The sequence below is a fragment of the Oncorhynchus masou genome, chromosome 5 (genome assembly GCF_036934945.1).
Source record: "Oncorhynchus masou masou isolate Uvic2021 chromosome 5, UVic_Omas_1.1, whole genome shotgun sequence".
NCBI classification, from domain to species: Eukaryota; Metazoa; Chordata; class Actinopteri; order Salmoniformes; family Salmonidae; genus Oncorhynchus; species Oncorhynchus masou.
In genome coordinates, this window is record NC_088216.1 from 56,704,394 (window position 1) to 56,728,979 (window position 24,586).

The following is a 24,586-nucleotide window of genomic DNA, read 5'->3' on the forward strand; positions in this document are numbered from 1 at the left end:
ATGTAAAATAAAACATTGAAAACCATGATAATTTTAAGAATCAAACCGAATCCAAACCAATCTCAAAAAGCACTAATCGCTCCGAACTATCAGTGACTGACATAAGAGAAACTGCTGATGCACAACCAAATTACACATGGTTTATTCTACGACTAACTCTCAACAGTAAATTGAGACCGAGTGACAACTGCATTTTTTATGAATTGGTCCAGGGCCCCCTAAGCAACCGCTTGTCAGTTATACCTGGAGCTGGCCCTGTAGCTATCCAACAACAGATGGTACCAAATCTGTCACAAACTCATCTACTTTCTCTGCTGTATTTGTACTCTACAATCTTATTTCCACAGCAGCCATTCAAGAGTATAATATGACAAGCCAGTCTGTCCCACCAATATGGAATTCAAGATCCAAAGAATGGGAGGTCAACTCACTGCCTTGGCATTTGTTAATGATTGAACCAGTGTGACCTTCAGCCCTAGGTCTCAGTGCTAAATGAGTCCAAGGATGTGTCCGAAATGGAAAACTATAGAATTACTTCATTTCTCCCCAGAGGGAAATTCAGTTGTGGCAAGTCCGATAAATTTTACATTACATTTAAAGTCATTTAGCAGACGCTCTTATCCAGAGCGACTTACAAATTGGTGAATTCACCTTCTGACATCCAGTGGATGTTTGTACCGGCATCAGTGCATTTATTTAAATTAATATTTAATTGGTGACATGTTTATCTTCTATATACACATTACCTTGCATAGTATTTGTAGCTGTTGTGCGAATGTTGTGCTTATGTCTTAAGGTATCTTTCTCTCGTCTCTTGATTTTCAAAAAGGTTAAGACCGGAGGCTGTAACCTGATGACAGTCTGAGAGTAGGGCCCTAGGGAACAGAGTGACATTTGGGACAAACACCAAACAAATATATATTTCTGGACTTCACTACAATGACAAAACAATATTGCCACACTAGTTTGATTCAGTAAATACAATGGTGTTTAAAATGTTTATTCTCGTACATGTTTGCAATGATACATTCACGACAGTAAACCGGTATGTATATATTCCTGCTCACACCAACCGACTTGCTTCACCTTTTCACTGGTTTTCAAAAGAGCTGTTATGTTGAAGCAGCGTATTACAATTTCAGCATTGTCATGCGAGGCGCATACATTAATTTGTGACAGCCTACACACAAAAGTTTAATGTATAAATTCTGAGTGTGAGCCATGTATTTGTCTGTCCACTAAACCAAAAAAACCTGCCGTGTACCAAATTAAAGTGTTCATGTTACTTTTACTTTGCAGAGAAGGAAACCTCAACACTGGAGAAGGCACTGGAATTTTAGTTAGGCCTGAAATATTTTTGGGGACAGTAAAAGTAGGACTGGTGAAGAGTCATACAAGCACCCTGAAACATCTTAATACAGACATCTGGTACAAGACCACAGAACTACTGAGCATGGCAAACATTTAAAATACACAGACAGCAAAAATCATTGCAAGCACAGGACCCAGAAACATTATCAGAAAGGCCAAAACATGTACTTTATTTTAACTTCTGATCAGACCTCTACTAAATCAGTAATTCAGTGTCTCACACCCCACTTCTGTTACTATGTCCCACCTGCACCCCCTAAAAAAAACACTTGTCCCAGTAGAGAAATGCTAGAACAATCAACAGTAAAATAGAAATAAACCCCTACTCCTGTAATAACTTCAGGAAGCCTGCTAAAAACACCTTTTCTTTAGACATCTAGAAAGATTTTACACAACATGGGAGATTTTAAAACAAAAGTTAATGCATTTCATTCCCCAACACCACTACCTGCTTGTAGTTTAGCCAGTAAATGGATGTAAAATATAAAAATCAGTACAGGCCCAGTGATTACATAGATAACATGTTACTGCACTGCTAGCACCCAGGCAATGCACCGAATTCACTTTAGCCAAGTCTCAAATCAGATATTGAACTCAACTATTACATCAACCATTTTAGGGGGGGGAAAGCCACAAAAAAAAGGTATATTAGTTACAATACATTTTAAAAATGTCAAACTGCAGAACTCTCAAAACATTTAATCTAAATGTGCTCACTAATACAGCAGACCAGAAAGAGAAAAAATAAAATTGCAACAGTCATCTAACAAACAGACTAAAGACTAGCCTGCTAGGCGCAAAATCGGTACAAGAAAATTCAGACCACTTATGAAGTGGCTTCTCTCAAACATCAAGCCATGACTGGCCAATGCCATTTCAGCAACATTTGATCGCCACTTCCCACACAGATTTGAGCAAGTTCCCAAAATTGTATTTTTGCTTGCTTGACTTTGGTCCAGATGTTCAATCCATTCACACACAAAAAGGATGAATTATGAGTTTGTAAGAGCATAGAGAGAACAGATATTAAGATTGATGCCCACCACATCTAGTCAACTCTAACATTTATATTTGAAGACATCACTCTAAAGCAGGGGTTCTTAAACTTTTTCAGCCTGGGACCCAATTTAGATCATGTTTTTCTGGGACCCACACTCATGAAAAGATGCACCCTTTTGGGGCCCCGCAGCGTAATTTGGTTAGGTGAGAATGATGCACCCCCTCTTGACAGCAGAGAGAAATAATTTAATTTTAAAGTTAAATTTCCTAAATTATACACCTTTTGCCATGGGGCAGAGAGAGTTTTGCAAATTTATAAAACATATACTGCCATGGGATGGAGAGGAATCTGTGCAGTGTTAAAGCCAATTTCCTGCTAGACTAATTCTACATTGTGCAATGACTTATGCAATGTTAACATGAGATCCAAGTGAGAGTGATTAACAAAATCAGTGCCCTGCATGCCTGGTGGGTTTCGTCAGTGCTAATACAAGTTTAGATAGCCTGCTAGACTAATTTACCAATCTAAAAAGTATTTGCTGACATGGCTAAGAGTGACTGACAAGGGGAAAACTGCTTATGCCCAACCAAAATGTCTAAATTGTACCTTTTGTAATCACTATTCTAACTCTAAACATTACATTGAGACCACCTGAGTTCCTAAAAATGTTTTACAAAATACAAAATCAGTGACATGTGAACGACAAATACTCTCAAGTTTTCTTTTAGCAATCAATTGACATGTACAGACCTCAAACATAATTAGATTTGAATATTTTAATGCATATCCAAGAGAAAATCAAAACATGACACGTACGTAGAAAAATAACCATCTAATCCTGACGCAATCAGCCTACCGAAAGCGCATACAGTGATCGACGTCATTAGCCCTCCACCCAAACGTCTCCAGAAAACTTGTTTTGGGACGGAGGCACCATTTCAATTTAACTTGAGGAAATACGTTCCTCTAACGCAAGGAACGTGTTTTCTGGACTCAAATGCTAGCCAGCTAGCTAATATTTTGGAAAACAATGTTTGGCTAGTGTTGTTAACCCGTTTGCAATCCCCTTAGCGTTGCTTGGTAGCTACAGCCATCAATTGTGTTGTCATACTTGACCTATTCCACCGTTCGTAGACGCATACTAGCATTTTAATGTAGCGCGGGAAAAGGGCATACGGACACCAGACATTTTACACGTAGATGCATGACGCGTTCAGAAATCCATGATTATAGGACTATGATCAGAATACTAAAACAGTATTAACTATTAAATCTAGACACGGCCTAATGAGAATTGAGTATTCACTTGCTTCAGAATTCAGGCCTATTTTTGCCATTTTAAATGAGCAAGTTTGAATACATCGAATTCCAGAGACCAGTTTCATGCTTGGGATACCATTGCACTAAATCTGCCATTACTACTCTGAAATACCATCTAGCCTACTCTACATGATACAACCAACCAAAATGCATGAAAGACTACCCGGGAGGCTGTTGCACAGATATGGTAATAGAACACGTTGAACTGAACAGATATCGGGGGTGGAAGGGTTTCTATTTGACTTTCAAGACATAAAATAAAAGTATATATATCAATGCTGAACCTGCATTTGACCACATAGGTTGGGAAATAGAATTGTAAAGATTAATACAATAGGTACAGCTTCTACTCAAGCCACAGCTTTTATTTTTTTAACTGCTCTTCTTAAATGGCTATGTACAACACTGTAGAATTCATGAAAAGCCAGCCAGTTACATACACCATTAGTGTCTAGGATGTGAGTCTCAATAGCTGAATGTCTAAACTAAGGGAAGACTACTCCCTCTATGAGCCTTTACCCATGACATACACAGCCAAACATTTAACCATCTGTATGGAAGAAAGAGTAAATGAAGATAAAAAAAATATAACAATTCAGTTACATCAGTCTGACTATACAAACACTTCCCCAAATTTGCACTGCTCAAGTATTCATGCACTATTGTAACATTTTCAATGTTGTACTTACGCAAGGGTGTACCAACATTTTCCGTCAACCATGAAAAGAAATGCATCGATTTTAATTCACATTTCCCCACTGGTTAAAACTTTTTTTAAATTCCAGACTAAAAGCAGACATGTCGAAGACTGTTTCTTCACCTAAATGAATGTGCAGCTTGACTTGACAGGTTTCCCAACTCTCAGAACAACTCCTGAACCATGTGGCCATCTCTTGCTTCCAACCTTCATAAAAGCACATTTCCACACAGTTAATGAACAATACACTACTAATCCCTCCCTCAATATAATTTTTTAAAAGGAAGTAGTATCAACTCAGTTGTCATATCGGTGGATATCCACATCTTTTGCTTTGTTGCATATAAACTAGATTTGCTAACAGCTCAACTGTTGTTTCTTATTTTGCAACTACTGGTATTTGAGATACAAGGCTTTACTTTCCATACATTTGTCCCCCTTCTCTCAAACCCCACTTTCACATAAAAATAAAATTAATTGATTTAGCGGAGGGCCCATTCTTCAAGCTAACCAAGGTGAGGCCACATGTCAGCATCTCACTGTTCTTTCAAACAAGTCCTTCAGTTTGTGTTGTGACACTCATGTTCACCCCCACTTAAAATGATTACCGCTTTCAGTGTTTTCCCAAACAAAGGTCAGTGTGTGTCCGACTGAGCTCCAGGAGGGTCTTCTAGATTAAGAACGCACATGTTCTTTCATCCAATCATATATATTCATATATTTCTGTCTTAACATATAGAGATGTTTGTTTTCCTGTTAGTCTGTTGGTTGTGGTTTAAACTACTTCGGCGACCGGGGTGGAATGTTCTGTTCCTTCCCACTCCCTCTAGCCCAGCCGTGAGGGGAGATCCGTTGTCTCATAGAGGCACCACGCTGCTGATCCCGGTACTTTAGGCCCATCCCTCCGGATCGGGCAGGGCCGTTACCTGAACGGTATGTGCCCAGGGGGTCACGAAGGGGCAGGCCTTCTCCAGACCCCTCAGGTTTCTCTGGCCTGTCGCCATTGCTGCTGCTGGAGGCGGCAGGCTCGTCGGCCTTGTTGACCCGAAGCTCCTGCAGGGGTTGGCTGGCAGACGTGATGGGAGGGTTGGGAGAGGTGCTGGGGGCTGGGAGCTGGGTGGCTGGCCGCTTGCACATCTCAGCATAGCTCAGCTTCCTTGGCTCCTGGTTGGATGGTGAAATACAGAAAGGAAACAGAATAGGGGGAGGAGAAAAATAATAGGTAGAACAGCTTTTCAACCAGATGTGTTAACTGACATATCCAATGCATTATCTATCCAGTGAAATCAGCCAGGTAGTGAGTGAAGTCTTACCGGTGTGGTAGTGGGGGCAGCGGGGACTGGTGTTGTCGTGGAGATGGACTGACTGCTGGTGGGGATAGGGGTGGGTTTGGTAGCAGCAGCGGGCTGTGATGGGGTTGGCAAAGAAGAGGGTGGTGTGGGGGTTCTAGCAGCCTCCCTTTGGACATGTGGCTCAGGCTTCTCTACCGGGTGAGCAACACTGCAGACAGAAGAAAAGATTTCTATTAAGGTTTATTTCCAACATTTAAATATCTTAGAAATCCCTACAGCACATCTTTGTGACTGTAAACCAGAGGAAGACTATACCTTGGAACATGGGGCTGCACAACTAGAGGGGTGGGGGGTTTGAGGGCTGGTATGACAGGACTGGGCGCGCTCCCAGTTCGCTCCTGGGTACTAACAGGAGGGGCCACAGACTCCTTATTCACCTCAGGCTGGAAATGAGATGGGAAAGTTGATTTGGAGGAAAAAAATAACATGGCATTTGGTTGAGACCACAATGAGAAAGTGATTACATTTTAGTGACATGCTTATACAGGGCAACACCACAGGAGCACATTAGGGTTCAAATCAAATTGTATTTGTCACATGCACCAAATAAAACAGGTGTAGACCTTAGTGAAATTCTTAGTTACAAGCCCTTAACCAACAATCCAGTTAAGAAAACATTTTATTTAAAAAAAGAGCAGCTGTAAAATAACAGTAGCAAGGCTATATACAGGGGTACCAGTTGGTACAGAGTCAATGTGTGGGGCACCGGTGAGTTGAGGTAATATATATAGTAGAAGCCTCTTGGACCTAGACTTGGCGCTCTGGTACCGGATAAGTGCCTTGCTCAAGAGCATAGGCAGTTTCATCTAGTCGGCTCAAAATTAAAACCAGCAACCTGTCGTTACTGACCCAACGCTCTTAACCACTAGGCTACCTGCCAGATGTAAGAGTTGGGGTTAAGTGGCCTGACCAGGAAAAACAATTATAACCAGTTAGTAAGCCTATTTGTTTGTGTCAAGAAAAAAAGTGCAATAGCATTAAGAGTTTCTCCTTACTTTGTCACTGGTCACCACCTTAACACCCCGCACCACGTCAGACATGCGCGTCTCCAGCACGGGCTCTTCTCCCTGCAGGCTGACCGTACACCCAGGCAACGGAGGGAAGTTGGAGGTTGCCAAGTCAAATTTGGGCTGTGGAACCTTAACCTCGCTCAGAGGGATGGGCCTCTGTAAACCCACACACAAGAAACATGTTTTTAGCTTCAATCCAACTGCGCTTGGGGTCAGATAGGGTGTAGAATACAAGTGACAGAAGTGGAAATTATGAAAAACGTAACTGACCATGAGCCGCTCGTCCTCTCTCCTTCTGCGCATCCCTCGGTAGCTGCCTCTCCTACAAACATGATCACCAAGATGAGCATAAGAAGCCCAAGAGTAAAAGGCATGGTTGCGGTTCTGAGAAGGATTTGTATGGCCAAAAAAGACATGTTTGAACCCTCAGATCTCATAATCTTACAGCTCATCGGGTCAAGTGTATAGACTAGTGACAGTGGGTGGGATAGAAGAGAGTTTGAGCGAAAGAAAGAGGAGAGTGAAACCCAAAAGTCTTCATCCTACAACTTGGAAGCACCTCTATGCGCATTGATTTGTCATCATAGGGTCAAAGCCATCTGGTAAAGGCCAAATGTGATGATGGCATTTCATGTATGAGCAGGTTGTGGGTGTGTCCGTTTGTTGTCTGTGGAGACTGACCTGCTTCTGCCAGCAATGCCCAGGTCTCCGTTAGACATCCCCTCTGAAGCCAGTGGGAGGGTGTCCCTGAGGCAGTAAGAGGTGAGAGCAGAGCCAGGTTCAGGGGTGCTAATCAGGGGAGCCCCAGTCATGCGGGGTGGCTGAGGGCTGGAGGGGCCAGACAGGCCATCCACCAGGGGGGGTACGGGGGTCACAGATGGAAGTAGGGTTTCATCACATGGCTGGGGCTGGCTCTTCACATGGTTCCTGAGGAAGGAAATCAGTCATAACTGGATCTCATTCTCACCAGGCATAACTGCTAGCCATCATTCAGTCTAAAGATACAATAACTTGATCACAAAACAGCTAGAGCTGTTCCAGTAAGATTCATGCAGATATGGAAAGGATAAGGACATTAAACATTAAGATGGTTAATATTGTAACTATGTTACTGTATAGAATACTAAGGGAAGGGTTTTTGTTTGCTAAGCACACACTGATGGTAATGAACTTTCTGCATCTTGTAGTCAAAGTGCAAACTTGAATTTAATCCCTGAGCTCTCGGTTTCATATACCGTCATTTGTGAGTTACGCTAGCTTTCTCAAATATCAGTTGAGGGTTGCCACAGTTCAAGGACACTACACTGTAGCATTAAAATTGATAGTTTCATGTTGCATTATCTATCTTGCTAATGTGTATGTTTTAGAATGAGAATGGATGAAATAGAGGTGGGGGGGGAGCATCAACTGACAACGTGATTGATAACTGTTTATACCTGAAGGCATTGATTACATTCTTTCTGGAATAGAGGGGGACACTGTGGGACAGGGGGAAGTAAAAGGCAACAAGTTATTCATGACAGCAGACCCCAAAAAACGACTAACAAATATAATTTGTCTTATTTTGTTCAGGAACATAAAAATGAATCATATATGTACTAAATCACATCGTCTGCTCAATTACAACAACCACCCCAGTGCTAGTCAACCCGGCTGTTTTATTTTATTTAAACAGAATGTCAGAATGCATCTCATTTTGTAAGGCTGTGTCGGAATTCAAATGGCCCACTTTGTATGACCAAACACCTGTTTGAACCCTCAGATCTCATAATCTTAACGCTCATCGGGTCAAGTGTGGAGACTAGTGACTTTGGGGCGCAAGAGAGAGTTGGTAAGAAAAGTAGGAGGGAGGGAGGAGAAAGAAACCCAAAAGCCTTCATCTCACAGCTTGAAGCACCTCTATGCGCATCAATGTGTCATCATTGGGTCAAAGCCATTTGATAAAGGATCAAGTTGAAGCCGGATGGGGGTTCTTGCCCTGAGCGAAAACACCTACCGGTTGCTGTTGAAGGGCGATCGTCCGAGGCCCAGGGGACAGGTGCCAGTCTTGTAGTTCCCAGGGGCGCTGAAGCCATTCACAAAGCCACTGTTGGGGAACGGGGCCTGGATGAAAGAGAAGGGGAAAAAAAATGCCACCCACGATCACTCAGTGTAGCCAGTCAATGACAAAGGTTAATCACCTCAGTTACGACACAGCTCTTACAGGAACAGCTGATCCTGACAGTGCGACATTACTAAATGTCATGACCACTCGCACCCCAGATTGCAAGGTTAAGGGTGTGTGTTACAGCTGACACATGGTATATTCATATGAGTCTGAACAGGACAAGTGGCTTGTCTTCCAGCCTGAAACCACTCTATGCACTTTGACCTGTCATCACTGGGTCACATGTCTTTATTTTAAGAAAGGAGCCATTTGCTGAAAACTGGACTCAATTTGATCTCTTTGATCAGAACCGTGTAGCCACAGGTAAACAAACACCATTGTTCCCATGATAAGCAACCGCCACACTCTCCATTACATGATCTGGATGGGCTGGTCAGCCTAGGAATGAACAGATCTTATAACCAAGTGTAATACAATATGAGTTAGTCACTTTACCCCTATGTACAAATTACCTCCGTACCCCCTGTATATAGCCTCGTTATTCTTATGTAATTCTATAGTGTTAATTTTTATTTTTTTGCGTTAGGAAAACGTTTACTTACTCCCTTTCTTGAAATGCATTATTGGCGAAGAACTCATAAGTAAGCATTTCACTGTAATGTCTACTACATCTGTTGTATTCGGCACATGGGACAAATAAAATTAGATTTGAACAGGGAACCACATTCATCTGGGCCTTACCAGTGGGGTCTCGAAATAAGGGGCAGGCGATGGGTTCCAGGTGGGGGGCACCAGGGGGTAGAGAGGGTACTGCTGCTGGGGGCTGAACACCTGCTGCATGTAGTGGTGTGTAGAGGTGTACTGGGACTGAGACTGGCCCTGCTGGCTGTACACACTGGAGTCCAGTACGCTACGGTAGCCATTCTTTGCAAAGAATGTGTTGATGGCCTTGATACGAGCCTGGACAGAGGAAAAGAGAGCGAGACAGACAGGTGGGGAAAGGGAGATGTGTGTGGAGGAATGCAAAGAGGGTGGGAATGAATTACGAACACTTGACATGTTAGCACACATTGACTCAGTACAACATGCAGTCCATTGAATAAACAAATTCAAGATTAAAATATGCTTCACATGATTTGAGTCCCCACTCTGCCATTTACAAAGAGAAGGAAATGGAGGCTATGCTCCTTGTTCCCCTCAGAACTCAATCATTAGGTCAGTCACACTGTGCTAACAGAGGGAGGAAGAGGTGTAGAGAGGGGATGAAAAAAAAAAAAGGGAGAAAGGTCAGAGAGGAGACAAGAGAGATTTAGAGAGCCGAAGAGGAGTCCTCCACAGTCACAGTGCTCCTGGGTCCTTGCAAGCACAATGATCAACACTGCGGGCTTCGCTTTTGCCGGAGTTTAATGCATTAAGCTACTTGATCTAGCGCACCAAATCAAATTGAAGTTGTCGAAGGTCAATGAATGACTATGAAATACACATTGTCAGTCGCTCTTAAATTAAGTAGGATCAAAAATAACTACTGCTAAAGAGTGGTTGAATGAAATGTGGACAATGTCATATCTTCTTGAATGTGGGAGATGGAATTCAGACTAATATAACAGAGGGAGAGAGAAATTGCTTGCAGCCTGGCTGGCCTCGCCTTCCTTATCGGATCCTTATGCAGGCACAAACTCAAGGTGACCTTGCCGTCGTGTAGTCACAGCTCAGCCACAAGCTCTCGGCAATGAGACAGCAACCCCCTCTAAAACTCAGTGACTTGACCTCATAAAAGCTGACTGCAGAACAGTGAGGGAGGTACAGCACCACATTCCCCCAACTCCTATCAGCTGATGTCAGAGCTGTACAGTTGACTTATGTTACGCATTGCCTGCCCTTGACTAAATTAAATCTGATCAAAGAAAAGCATGTCTTACGTGAGAAAAGAAAAATGTACTAACCATGATGGGTTTTCCCTGAAATGTTTTCACTTCTTCCCTTAGATATCTGTGGGCCTGAGGAATGAGAAGCGAGAATAAATAAAAGTACATTTACATTTGAGTAATTTAGCAGACGCTCTTATCTAGAGCGACTTAACTAATGAGTGCATACATTCTCTCCCCACAAATCGCAAAAAAAACAATGTGAACATTGAATGAGGACTTGGAATTTGCAAGTCATTTTCACTGACTACGGATAGTTGTGAATAGGGCTGGGAATGGCCAGGGACATCACGATACTTGGGTGTCGATACACTATATATCAATTCTATATGCACTGTGATTCTATATTGCGATGATGTTCCAATCATTTCTCACTATGGTCTGCTGCAGGGAGACAATCGAGAGCATGAGAACATTTGTTTTGATCACTCATGGAAATAAAATGCTGAAAACACATTGGCACACTATTTCAAAACTAGAAGAACAAGCTATAGGATGAAAAACACCAGTGTTTCAGCACAGGTTGTGCTGACAAGTGTGATAGAAAATTACACATTCACCTGATTTGTTTGATATTAATAGTTAGCAATTAATACTTAACAAATAGGAGGATATTTCTGTCCTGTTAGTCTGTTTAAGGTCTCCACTCTAGTTCCCTGCAGCTAATCTAGGTGTATGGTCACTGGAGATGGCTTGAGCTGACAAATGAGTTGAAGACTGCATTGCATAGACAAGATGTGGTGGGTGTAACAGAGATAGCCAGGAGGAGTGTAGAGCAATTCCTCATGGTCTCTAAATCACTCTTGCATCGGGGAAACTAAGCCAGGGTGGGGTTAAGACAACAACCCACGTGCAGATAACAGAATGAACCCAGAGTGGCTTATAACGCTCCCTGGTCTGCATGTTGGGGGGGGGGTGAACCAACCATGACTTAGCATTGATATGTCAGATATAAATTCAGCAAAAAAAACATCCTCTCACTGTCAACTGCATTTACTTTCAGCAAACGTAACATTTGTAAATATTTTTATGAGCACAAGATTCAGACATGTGACTAACAGAAATTGAATAATGTGTCCCTGAACAAAGGCGGGGGGGTCAAAAGTAACAGTCAGTAAGTACTGCAGTGCATCTCCTCATGGACTGCACCAGATTTGCCTGTTCTTTGCTGTGAGATGTTACCCCCCACACTTGCACCAACGCACCTGCAAGTTGCCGGACATTTCTGGAGGGGGGGTGGCCCTAGCCCTAGCCCTCCGATCCAACAGGTCCCAAACGTGCTCAGTGGGATTGAGATCCGGGCTCTTCACTGGCCAAGGCAGAACACAGACATTCCTGTCTTGCAGGAAAACACGCACAGAACGAGCAGTATGGCTGGTGGCATTGTCATGCTGAAGGGTCATGTCAGGATTAGCCTGCAGGAAAGGAAACACATGAGGGAGGAGGATGTCTTCCCTGTAACGCACAGCGTTGAGATTGCCTGCAATGACAACAAGCTCAGTCTGATGATGCTGTGACACACCGCCCCAGACCATGACAGACCCTCCACCTCCCCAAAAAAAAAAAATGTAGCACAGGCCTCGGTGTAATGCTCATTCCTTCGACGATAAACGCAAATCCGACCATCACCCCTGGTGAGACAAAACCACGATTCGCCAGTGAAGAGAACTTTTTACAAGTCCCGTCTGGTCCAGCAACGGTGGGTTTATGCCCATAGGCGACGTTGTTGCCGGTGATGTCTGGTGAGTACCTGCCTAACAGGCCTACAAGCCTCCAGTCGAGCGTCTCAGCCGATTGCGGACAGTCTGAGCACTGATGGAGGTATTGTGCGTTCCTGGTGATACTCGGGCAGTTGTTGCCATCCTCTACCTGTTCCGCAGGTGTGTTCGGATGGACCGATCCTGTGCAGGCGTTGTTACACATTGTCCTTGCAGTGGCAGACCATCAGCTGTCCGTCCTGTAGCACTGTCTTAGGCATCTCACAGTACGGACATTGCAATTTATTGCCCTGGTCCCATCTGCAGTCCTCATGCCTCTTTGCAGCATGCCTAAGGCACATTCACACAGATGAGCAGGGACCCTGGGCATCTTTCTTTTGGTGTTTTTCAGAGTCAGAAAGGCCTCTTTAGTGTCCCAAGGTTTCATAACTGTGACCTTAATTGCCTACCGTCTGTAAGCTGTAAGTGTCTTAACGACCGTTCCACAAATGCATGTTCATTAATTGTTTATGGTTCATTGAACAGAACAAGCATGGGAAACCCTTGTGTTTAAACCCTTTACAATAAAGAGCTGTGAAGTTAGATTTTTACAAATTATCTTTGAAAGACAGGGTCTTGAAAAAGGGGACGTTTCTTTTTTTGCTGATATCTGGATATCTAAGTACTCTGCATTTGTGTAAAGGTTAGGGGGGGCAGCCTCATTATTGCAGTAATTAACTTATATTAAATACAAATAATTTTTTGAAGATATTAGCAAATCTCTCTCAGTACTGAATTCCCATGACACTAGCACTAGCTAACACCACCTAGCAACAACGATACTGGGGTCAAAGTACTGATATGATCCACAATACTATTGGGATATGTAACTATCGATTTTCCCCCATCGCTAGTTAAGAATGTGAAACTACCTGCTGTGCATCAGTGTCCGACCGGAACGTGATGTACCAGTTGTTATTGGCCGCAAATTCAACACTAAGCACTTCGGGGCAGTTTTCATTATTAAAGAGGGTCTCCACTTCCTGAAGGAAAAGGAAATAGAGGGAAGATGAGGGTTTTACAGTTCAACAAAATAACCATATTTGTCACAGCTAGGGTAAATTGTAAAAACATGAATTCTCCCATTTGGTTACCTCCACCGGTGTGGTCTCGGGCACCTCCCTCAGAATGATGATGCAGCGCTTGTGGTTGGGCCGAACCTTTTTCCCACTCTCATCAACTTGCACCATGGGCGAGGCTGAAACCACACACATCAACCAAGGGGTCTCATTAACGGAGGATTTTGCATTTTTTCTAGCCGGAAAGGAAAAAGTAAAACGCTGAAAAATAAAATACAGTTAGGGTTCACGTCAAATCATGAATGAAGAGAGACTAATTTCACACTTCATACAGTTGCAACGGAGTTGCACTTCTCCACCTGGATGAAATATCTTTGCTCTCGCCATTGGATCACCAGCACTCTGACTGATGTGAAGGCTATTTTTCTCCAGTACAGTTCTTCTTAGGTAGCCAGTTAAAATGCAAGATTAATGTTTTGCTTGAAAAGTTAGGAAATGTAGCTGGCTGCATTCTATGATAAACATTTGAAATATGATCGCCATGCATCATTTTTGGAAGAAAGAAGAAAAAAAAGAAACTTGCTTTTTCATTCTAAGACAATTTGGCAGCAAACTTCTGAAAGCTAATGCGACCCCTGAACAATGTGTCAGAAATATCACCCACTAGGATTTACTAGAGCCTTTTCCAATAATGACACTGAGGACTATTTTCTTGCCTTTGAGTGAGTTTGCTCCCAAAGCCAGGTTCATGGCATACCTACCCAAAGTGCTTGAAAATCCATAATTTAAGGTTAACTTTCAACTAGATCAAGAAGTTCCAAATGCAATTTCCTCACCTACCTGCATTTTTCCTATTTTGTTGCCTTACAACCTGGAATTAAAATATATATTTATTTTTTGGGGGGGAGGGGGGGTTCTATAATTTGATTTACACAACATGCCTACCACATTGAAGATGCAAAATATGTTTGTTTAACAAGGGGGGGAAAAGGGAAAACTTGAGGGTGCACAACTATTCTCCCCCCCAAAGTCAATACTTTGTAGAGCCACCTTTTGCAGCAATTACAGCTGCAAGTCTCTTGGGGTATGTCTCTATAAAGCTTGGCACATCTAGCCAGTGGAATTGTTGCCCATTCTTCAAGGCAAAAATTCTCCAGCTCCTTCAAGTCGGATGGGTTCCGCAAGTATACAACAACCTTTAAGTCATAACACAGATTCTCAATTGGATTGAGGTGTGGGCTTTGACTAGGCCATTCCAAGACATTTAAATGTTTCCCCTTAAACCACTCGAGTGTCGCTTTAGCAGTATGCTTAGGGTCATTGTCCTGCTGGAAGGTGAACCTCCAGCCCAATCTCAAATCTCTGGAAGACTAAAACAGGTTTCCCCTCAAGAATTTCCCTGCATTTAGCGCCATCCATCATTCCTTCAATTCTGACCAGTTTCCCAGTGCCAATGAAAAACATTGGTATTCTCGGGGGGGATGAGAGGTGTTGGTTTGCCCTCGTTTTCCTTGATGGCCAAAAAACTCCATTTGTCTCATCTGACCAGAGTACCTTCTTCCATATGTTTGGGGAGTCTCCTACACACCTTTTGGCGAACACCAAACATGTTTGCTTATTTTTCTCTTTAAGCAATGGCTTTTTTCTGTCCACTCTTCCGTAAAGCCCAGTTATGTGGAGTGTACGGCTAAAAGTGGTCCTATGGACAGATACTCCATTCTCCGCTGTGGAGCTTTGCAGCTTCTTCAGGATTATCTTTGGTCTCTTTGTTGCCCCTCTGAAGCCCTTCTTACCTGGTCTGTGAGTTTTGGTGGGAGGCCCTCTCTTGGCAGGTTTGTTGTGGTGCCATATTCTTTCCATGTTTTAATAATGGATTTAATGGTGCTCTGTGGGATGGCCAAAGTTGCAGATATTTTTTTATAACCCAACCCTGATCTGTACTTCTCCACAACTTTGTCCCTGACCTGTTTAGAGAGCTCCTTGGTAACACTTGCTTGTGGTGTTACAGACTCTGGGGGCTTTTCAGAACAGGTGTGTGTGTGTGTGTGTATATATATACATATATATATATATACTGAGATTGTGACACTTATATGAAGTCCACCTGTGTGCAATCTAACTAATGTGACTTCTGAAGGTAATTGGTTGCACCAGATCTTATTTAGGGGCTTCATAGCAAAGTAGGTGAATACATATGCACATACCACTAACGGGTTTTTTTTAAACAAGTAATTTTTTAAATTTCACTTCCCCATTTTGGACTATTTTGTATGTGTCCCTTACATGAAAGCCAAATAAAAAGCTATTTAAATTACAAGTTGTGATGTAACAAAATGGGAAAAACACCAAGGGGGATGAATACTTTTGCAAGGCACTATACTACCTTGTTTTAAGTTTGACTACCACAATTGGCATTATTATTCCTCTATACAATTATAAATGCATCTACTGGTGGCGTTACAGCCATCGCATTGTTACTTCTACCACTAATCTCGTTCCCAGCTTGTATGCTAAGTGTTCTTATGCAGGATTTTTAGCCAGCCATCTGAGCTGGGTTCAGACCATTCTTGTAGCAGGCTACAGCTATAAGCCTATCCAGACAGGCTATTTCCTCAGTTCTCCCCACTCCCACAGGGTTAAAGACATGGGTTTGTACCTCGTAGCACCTCCAGAATCAGGTCCATGTCAGTGGTGAGGACCTTGACATCCTCCATGCTGGCGATGGTCCAGATGGGGATAAACTGGTCACTGTCCATCTGGGACATCAGGTACAAGTCCTTGGACAGATTCTCTCTGAAGAGACAGCAACACGGCATGAGAAACCAACACGCCATGTCTGTTACGAAGATATCAAAATCACACACTCATATGTCCATGTTTCTTTTCCTTGTTCCCCTCAGAACTCATAATCTCATAGTCATTAGGTCAGTCACACTGTGCTGACGGAGCTAGGGGGAAAGAGGGGAAGAAGGAGTCGGAAAGATAGAGTGAATAGATTGAGAGATATGAAGAGGATAGCCCTCCAGTCAAAGCGCTCCTGGGTCCTTCCAAGCGCGATGCTGATCACCGAGGGTACAAATCCAAGGTCTACTCAATACACTATAACACCAGCATTTCTTAGTTCAACGATAGACATTTCAATTCTGACTGTATTTAAGTCATAACCATCTGAAATAGGCTCTCAAAAGCAGTTACTCACCTGGAGAAGCAGAACTCCAGCTGTTTCTTCAGACACTCTCTGATGCTCACCTCTAAGAGGGGCTGCTTTTCCTCCACTACACAAACAATTTCAGATCAAAATTCATGTTTGACTCAAGGCTGCAATTCTACAAGTACCAGCCCTTGTGCATTGGAAAGGTTGGCCAAAGCCTTACATCTCGGATCATTACATCTAATCATTATGAAATTAATTGATGTAACACTCAATGACAATACTTAGAAACGTAATGTATCCAATTCCCTTCAACGCCAGATCAGAGCATGGCATCTCAAAAGCATCTGACCCAGAGGGAGCTGACCAAAGGACTGCTACTGACCTGCTGAACCGGTCACAGGGTCATAGAGAGGGTATCCCAGCTCAGGGGGGTCCATGCCGTTCACTACCCCCTCTGTGGGTGCAGGGGCACTGCTGTCCAAGGAGGGGTCCGAGTACCCCATGCCATACCCCTTAGCCTCAGTAGGAGGGACCTCTGAGTAACCTGGGAGGAAGAGGGGAGAGTCATGTGGTCAATACGAGTCTGAATGGAGAAAGACTGTCAAGGTTGAACCAGGGAGGCTATGTAATCCAGTCTCATAACAGAGCTTGGTTTTCAGTGCCTCCACAGAGCAGGGTTAGGATGATCTCAGGCCTTGATTAATAGTCCTTCCAAAAAGGGCCATTGTACCCTCTGAACTCTGCAAATAAAAAGCCTAAAACCACGTGCTTAACACGACGTGTACAGAATTTGAGAGAAATCTGTTCAAGCTATTGCTCGTCTGGTGACAGATCTATGAAGGCCTGTGTATGCATGTAGTGGTGAAATAAAAACTCCAGGGTGCATTTAAATTGGCCCTCACCCTCAGTGACATCAGCAGAGTTAGGGGTCATCTGGAGCAAGTAGGGGCCCTCTATGCCCTCATCTGGGACTTGGCTCTGGGGTGCAGAGATCTCCTGCCAGACTTTGGCATTGGGGTTCAGACCTGCTCCCTTTGTGGTTACCTGTAGGATGAAAAGCACAAACTCCTGAAGGCTGCTGTAGGTGTCCGGCAATGTCAAAACATCCATTTAGAACACATACATTCAGATTCCAAAGTTGCATCATTTTCAAGACAGCCAATGTTGTCTGTCAAACACATACCATCAAACATAAATCAACCGTAGGCTACGCAAGTCCATTTGGAGTGATGCGTTATGAATGCATAATGTTCCACATAAGACATTCCAAGGTTTATAGGTAATCATTTTACTATCAGAAAAAGGGAATGAATTGAGAGAAGAAAAAAAAAATGGGGGGGAATGAAATAAATTGCCCAGCTAATGAATGGACTAAATTTAAAGGAGGCATTATATGTCCTGCCAGGCAGGACTACACAAGCTGTTGTCTTAAGATTCTGAAATCAATTGCGACATGTAGCCTACTAGCTACATCTCAATTTCTTAACAAGTTTGATACTTTGCACGCTCACCAATGATCTAAAGCATAACGGTATTCCCCAATTGCAACTATTGATTAACGGTAGTGTGTATTGACAGGAATGCTACGCCGGCTTCCTATAGCGACATAAAATTTAGTTCCAGACTAACTTTAGACTAGACCCCTAAACAGACCAAACATTTCCTCCCAATGTTGTACTGACTCACCAGCTAACTGATTCAATTAATGTAGCCAGCTAATCCCAGACGGTCCTCACTTAAATAAAAAACGTACAATGGGTGGAACTCGACAACATAGTTCAATTCACATTAGGACGAATACCAAAACTGCAAACTGTAAGCACATGCTACAGTGAAGGAGCTTTCATGAGTACTCAATGGATTTTTCTTTGGTTATGGTACTGTTAGACTCCGACACACTTCGTCAGAGACTGAAGAGGAAGGGAGACACCCAACTCGCAGTTTTTGTCCCCCCTGGTTCAATAAACTAAGCAGATCAGACACAGCTGCTATCGCATTGGTGTCTAGGCGAGTCACTCCCTTAAACCGACCACCCCACCGATGGTAAACTGCGTGAGTGAACTCATTTAGCCACCATCTTTGACTTTGTGCATCACCTCTCGTTCACACATTCGTCTCCACCAAAGAAACTCTCGCAATTGGTTGAAGCGTCGCTTAAATCAAAACCCTCGTTCAACTCTTCCGCTACCTACCCTCTGCCGATAGAACAACGAATGAACACATGTTGACAGGCATACATGCTGTTCCAGCAACATGCTGGAGGTTGACCGATTATGATTTTTCAACACCAATACCGATTACTGAAGGACCAAAAAAAATCTAATCTGCCCCATAAGAAATATTCATAAGGACAATAACAATACTGAAAGAACAGTTATTTTAAATTAATACATCAATAAAATCTATTTAGTCTCAAATAATGAAACATGCTCAATTTGGTTCAAAGAATGCAAAAACAGTGATGGAGAAGAAAGTGCAATATGTGCCATGTAAAAAAGCTAACGTTTAAGTTCCTTGCTCAGAACATATGAAAGCTGGTGGTTCAATATGCCCAGTTCTTCAATATTCCCAGTTAAGAAGTTTTAGGTTGTAGTTATAGGAATTATGACGTGTCGACTATTTCTCTCTATAACATTAATGTTAAATCATCCCCCGTTTGGCGAAGTAGGCTGAGATTCGATGATAAATTAACAGGCAGTGCATTGATTATATGCAACGCAGGACAAGCTAGTTAACCTAGTAATATCAACCATGTGTAGTTAATCACAAGTTGTGTGAAGATTGTATTTTTTTTAATTAGATGAGTTTAATACTAGCTAGCAACTTACCTTGGCTCCTTGCTGCACTTGCGTAACAGGTGGTCAGCCTGCCACGCAGGAATGCAATGTAATCAGCATCAAAAAAGCAGATTAGCAATCGTTATGAAAAATTGGCCATAATTAAAATCGGTCGACCTCGAGTATACACTGCAGATTTGAATTCCAAAGAACATAAAATAGCAATCACTGTAGAGCAACCAGGAATAACATAAGTACCTATTTTTCAGCATTGACGGCTACCTAGTCTCAGGGCAAAACGTATTTTATGATACTAAGATCCATGCCACTCCATTTAGTATGAAACAGTGAGGGAAAAAAAGTATTTTACCCCCTGCTGATTTTGTACGTTTTCCCACTGACAAAGAAATTGTCTATAATTTTAATGGTAGATTTATTTTAACGGTGAGAGACAGAATAACAAAGAAATCCAGAAAAACGCATGTCAAAAATGTTATAAATTGGTTAGATGCAAATTAGCTAAAATGCTGAAGTTGTCCATAACACTCGATCAAATTATCAAAATGTATTTATAAAGCCCTTTTGAAAATCAGCCGATGTCACAGTGTGCTATACAGAAACCCAGACACCAAACAGTAAGCAATGCAGATGTAGAAGCACGGTGGCTAGGAAAGCAACCTTGGGGTTGCTAGACGTTATTCGCCCACCTAACTTTAGTTTTTTCCTTAAGTAACCTATTGTCTTATTGAACGTAATATATAATACTAAACGGGTCAAATAATGTAAGCTAATGTAACATACTAAATGAAGTTTAACAGATTTTAGTAACAATGTTTTGCTCTGAGACCAGGCTACAGAGGTGGTCAGGAAAGCAAAAATGCCACAAATAGCATCAGTTATGTCAGAGGGCATCAAAACATGATTGAGGGAAAGGGTTGAACCAATGATTTATACGCCATTGGGTTAAACAGAATCCTGGTCTGAGAAAGTAGGCCAACGTCTGACAATGAGCCACAATTCTTAGCCTGCGGAGAGCCAGCACAAGTCTTCAGGTCTTAGACAAGGTTACTCAACACAGGAATGAGGTTCACTGAACAACCTCAATCACCACACTCGCATATGACCCTCTCACAATGTCGCAGTACCAATGAGACAAACGTTTGTTTGTTTTTTTTAAACCTGGGTCTCCTGCATGTCAAGACTTTCAGCTCAGGGTGCCAACAACTCTTTTAGGTCTCAGGCAAAGTTAATCATCACGAGTGAGGTTCACCAAATCACTTCAATTTTAATATAAGAAAACAAATTGTTCCAACTGAAATTGTACTTCCACTGTGAATTTAACCCCCTCCCCCAAAAGACAGGTTTTGGAGATGTGTGGGATGCTGCCACACTGGGCACCCGTGGAGTTGTGGTGGGTAAAGTGCCTTTCAAGGGAACAGCAGCAGGTAAGTACATCTAGGATTTGATATCAACAACCCTCTGGTTGCCAGGTTATTTCCGCCAAACTTTTCCCATCCATTACACGACCTGCCTAAGACAAATTCAAAATACAATGAGTAGATTTTTGCAAGCAATTCAGACAATGGGTGACATTGAAAGGGGGATACCTGTTGTTCAACTGAAATGTGTCTTCCGCATTTAACCCAACAGAGAAGTGAAATATCCCAGTGCCATAGTGAAAACTTCAACCTACTGTTTTTTTTGGAGTTAGTATGATAACTTGGACTTAGATATTTAACAGTCCAGAGGCCTACTGTCAGGAAGAGCTGTCTAGCCTTAGGAAGTGGACGATTAGCCTAGGGCCTAACTACTGAATGCATAACTATCAATCTACCTCAATGAGGTTCGGTGAATAGATGTGAAATGCAAAACAGTATAGGCAATAAAGCTTTACAGGGTAGCAGAACATCTCAGCCTATATACACATAATTTTCTACATAGGAGCTTGTTCCTTTTAAGGTTTCTTCCTCACCAACATTCCCAAAGCTTCTTCTGGCCACTTTCTAGTAGGTTTAGGCCTAGTAGGTTTTGTAAACTAAACATTACACCAATCAAGAATCAGTTTCACCCCCCATCGTTGGACCTTCAACCACCACCGAAAATGTACATTAGCTAGAGTAACAAGATACTACCGCCATGAAACGATTATGCAAATTCGAAGAAACCAACCAGTTGCATGTCTAACTAACGTTACTGTTTGCATGAAACATGTTGTAAATTAACGTAAGCCAAAAGTCGCAAGCTAACGTTACCCAATTCAATTAGTTGTACCATCGTCTTTGCCTGTACCTACTGTCAAGTTTGAAGACCTTGCCTACTGCCTCCAACCCAGACACCACCAACGAGCTAGCATGAATTAGCTAACGTTTGCTAGCCATGTTAGCTAGCAACAATCAACTAAGCAAGCTGCTGTACCTAGCCAAGTTTACGTTATATGGGTTAAACCAAAGACGTTACACTCGGTCTTTGGTTACACAACGACGTTACAGTAGCGTTTAATTGGATGAAATGTAGGTACATGGAACGACTAAGGCTAACGATACCGCCAGGTGTTTGCTAGCTCAACTAACGTTAGCTACAAAACTAGGTACTAGTAACGCGGCTAAGCGAGTTACATAATTGGATCTAACACGTTAGTTAAAGTTGAACTAGTCGACCTACTAGGCTTGCTAACGTGTCGACAAAAAAAAACAGTTAGCTAACGTTAGTTACCGTAAAGTGTACTTAGAGGTTACACGCCAGACTGGCAACTAAGAAACACGCGGCAGAACCTGCCAATGCAAGTGTCAGTCAACTGCAGACTGTTTAATGGAATTGCAGTAATGTTAGCGCAACATGATTAGCTTCAAGTTAATGTCAGGACAAGTACAGTGAAATGTCTTTCTTGCAAGCTCTAAAAATCAACAATGCAGTAATCAATGAGGAACTTGAAAGATTTTTTTTTGGGGGGGGGGACAAGTTAGCACAAGGCCCAAACTTACCATTCCGCCTTGATCTTTCGATATTATCTCCCCTTGCACACGTTCGTCCGATCCCGACTTGACCTCCTTCTGCTGTAGCGCCAGACACTGTTCCGAACTCATCCGGACCGCTCCTGACAATCCAATCCCACCCCACCCCCCAAGTGAAAGCTATCACTCGCAGCTCAACTTGCGATGTTTTGTAGCGGATTGCAATCAATAGAGCAAATAGCACAATAAAAAGGAAATAGAATAATCAATCGTCTAGTATTTATCGGTTACAAACCAAATCGTTATCATGGCGGCATAACGTTACACATTTCGAAGTTTAGCTAAGCGACACTGACAATTCTCCGCGTGTTGAACCAATATACAACTTGACCTTGTCTCTAGTAGGTCTCATGCTGCTTTCATAACCAAGTGGGATGGTGGTAATGACCAGTTGTAAAGTCGTAAATACGAGTTAGATGCATTCATGTGTTTTGACATATTGAAACGTTGATTGACTAATGGCAAACAAACGGTGTCAATCATAAACCATAAGTACAGCTATCATGCTTGTAAACTAATTATAGTCACAGAGTCTCTAAACCCAGAGGTGCAACATAGCAAGACTTCTGGGAACTTTGCGAAACAGACCAAGCAGAAACAGACTCAGATTTGAGAAGTCTGAGAGAAGGGACAAATTCTTCTTTAGTTGTTCATTGTTGTCAAATCTAAAGGCACAACCTAGATTCGAGCCACTGTCTTTTAAGTAGTTGAACATGTTATTATTCCAACCTCGTGCAAGTGACAAACTGACGCATTTTAATTTCCATCAAAAACAACTTTATATAAAAGGAGTGCTTTTGATTTGACAGCTTGTGCAGTTTGGCGCGAGACGACCTTTAGATCTGATGAAATGTTTCTGTGTAACCGATGTTAAACGGCTAGCTTGTTAGCGGTGGTGCGCGCTAATAGCGTTTAAATTGGTGATGTCTATCGCTCTGAGACCTTGAAGTAGTGGTTCCCCATGCTCTGCAAGATCCTTGGGTTTTGTGTAGCGATTGGGTAACAATGCTTCGTGGGTGTCAGTTGTCTATGTGTGCAGAGGGTCCCTGGTTCGAGCCCGGGAAGGGGCGAGGGAACGAACTGAAGTTCAACTGTTACATCTGCACATGAGTTTAGCTAGCCAACTTCACCATGACATCGCCTACAAGCTTGATCTGGGATTTCTATTGGAGAAGCAGTCTCTGTCTAACTTCATACTGTAGTGTCTTTGTTATAGTGTTCAAACTCCATATCAATAGATTGTTTTTTATAAATAATGTTTTGTTACATTTAACTGCCGAAAATGCTGTTAGAGGTAATTTCCTTAGGTGATGTCAGAGTTCAGCATGTGGGAGAAATTGGAGTTCAGTGATAGACGAGTTTCCCACTAGTAGGCCTAATTAACTGTTGGCAGGCCATTCAACTGTTTTCTTACCAGTCAGATGTGGTAAATTTCTCCTTCCCACTTGGTTATGAACGCAGAATCACTGCGACCTGTGTCCTGGGCCAGGCTGGAACTGCCCAGGGAAAGCCTGCCCTCTCTTTCAATTGGCTTCTGAGTCATCATGGGTAACTGCTTTCCACTGGGCAGCTGTTGAACACAGTGTATGGGGGAGGGCGAATATGGTGTACTAATAAACCTGCCATAATTAGAAAGAAAGAAATGTACACATACATACATGAATAAATAAAGGCACATATAAATAGATAAACAAATGCACACATAAATAGATCAAATCAAATTTTATTGGTCACATATTGAGCAGATGTTATTGTGGGTATAGCAAAATGCTTGTGTTCCTAGCTCCAACAGTGCAGTAGAATCTAACAATTCACAACAATACACACAAATCTAAAAGTAAAATAATGGAATTAAGGAGTATATAAATATTAGATTGAGCAATGTCGGAGTAGCATTGACTAAAATATAGTAGAATATATATAATACAGTATATACATATGAGATGAGTAAAGCAGTATGCAAACATTATTTAAACATTATTAAAGTGACGAGTCTTCCATTATTAAAGTGGCCAGTGATTCCAAGTCTATACAGTGCCTTGCGAAAGTATTCGGCCCCCTTGAACTTTGCGACTTTTTGCCACAT

General features: G+C 42.3%; 1 protein-coding gene across 2 annotated transcripts; it reads right to left on the minus strand.

Annotated features, from left to right (window-relative positions):
* Positions 1 to 962: 962 nt before the first annotated feature.
* LOC135539920 (la-related protein 4-like) lies at positions 963 to 22,866 on the minus strand. Of its 2 annotated transcripts, XM_064966179.1 has the most exons (17): positions 22,471 to 22,866; positions 17,615 to 17,756; positions 17,095 to 17,256; positions 16,758 to 16,833; positions 16,215 to 16,351; positions 13,634 to 13,737; positions 13,412 to 13,522; positions 10,801 to 10,854; positions 9,599 to 9,817; positions 8,747 to 8,853; positions 8,187 to 8,228; positions 7,432 to 7,677; positions 7,021 to 7,072; positions 6,736 to 6,906; positions 5,996 to 6,123; positions 5,702 to 5,888; positions 963 to 5,552 (listed from the first exon to the last, which is right to left on the minus strand). In XM_064966179.1, exons 1-17 carry the CDS (start codon positions 22,570 to 22,572, stop codon positions 5,169 to 5,171), a joined length of 2,424 nt encoding a protein of 807 aa, XP_064822251.1. In that variant the 5' UTR covers positions 22,573 to 22,866; the 3' UTR covers positions 963 to 5,168. The 2 variants fall into 2 exon arrangements, with proteins under 2 accessions (XP_064822251.1, XP_064822252.1); XM_064966180.1 differs by lacking the exon at positions 8,187 to 8,228.
* Between the last annotated feature and the right edge of the window lie 1,720 nt (positions 22,867 to 24,586).

Bases quoted from the DNA above. Each gene is read 5' to 3' on its own strand.
- LOC135539920 (XM_064966179.1), bottom strand. From the start codon at position 22,572: ATGAGTTCGGAACAGTGTCTGGCGCTACAGCAGAAGGAGGTCAAGTCG. The intron at 9,818-10,800 runs GTTAGTACATTT...TCCTCTGTCCAG, and splicing joins TTCAGGGAAAACCCATCATG to GCTCGTATCAAGGCCATCAA. The intron at 5,553-5,701 runs GTAAGACTTCAC...CCATCCAACCAG, and splicing joins CTGCCCCCACTACCACACCG to GAGCCAAGGAAGCTGAGCTA.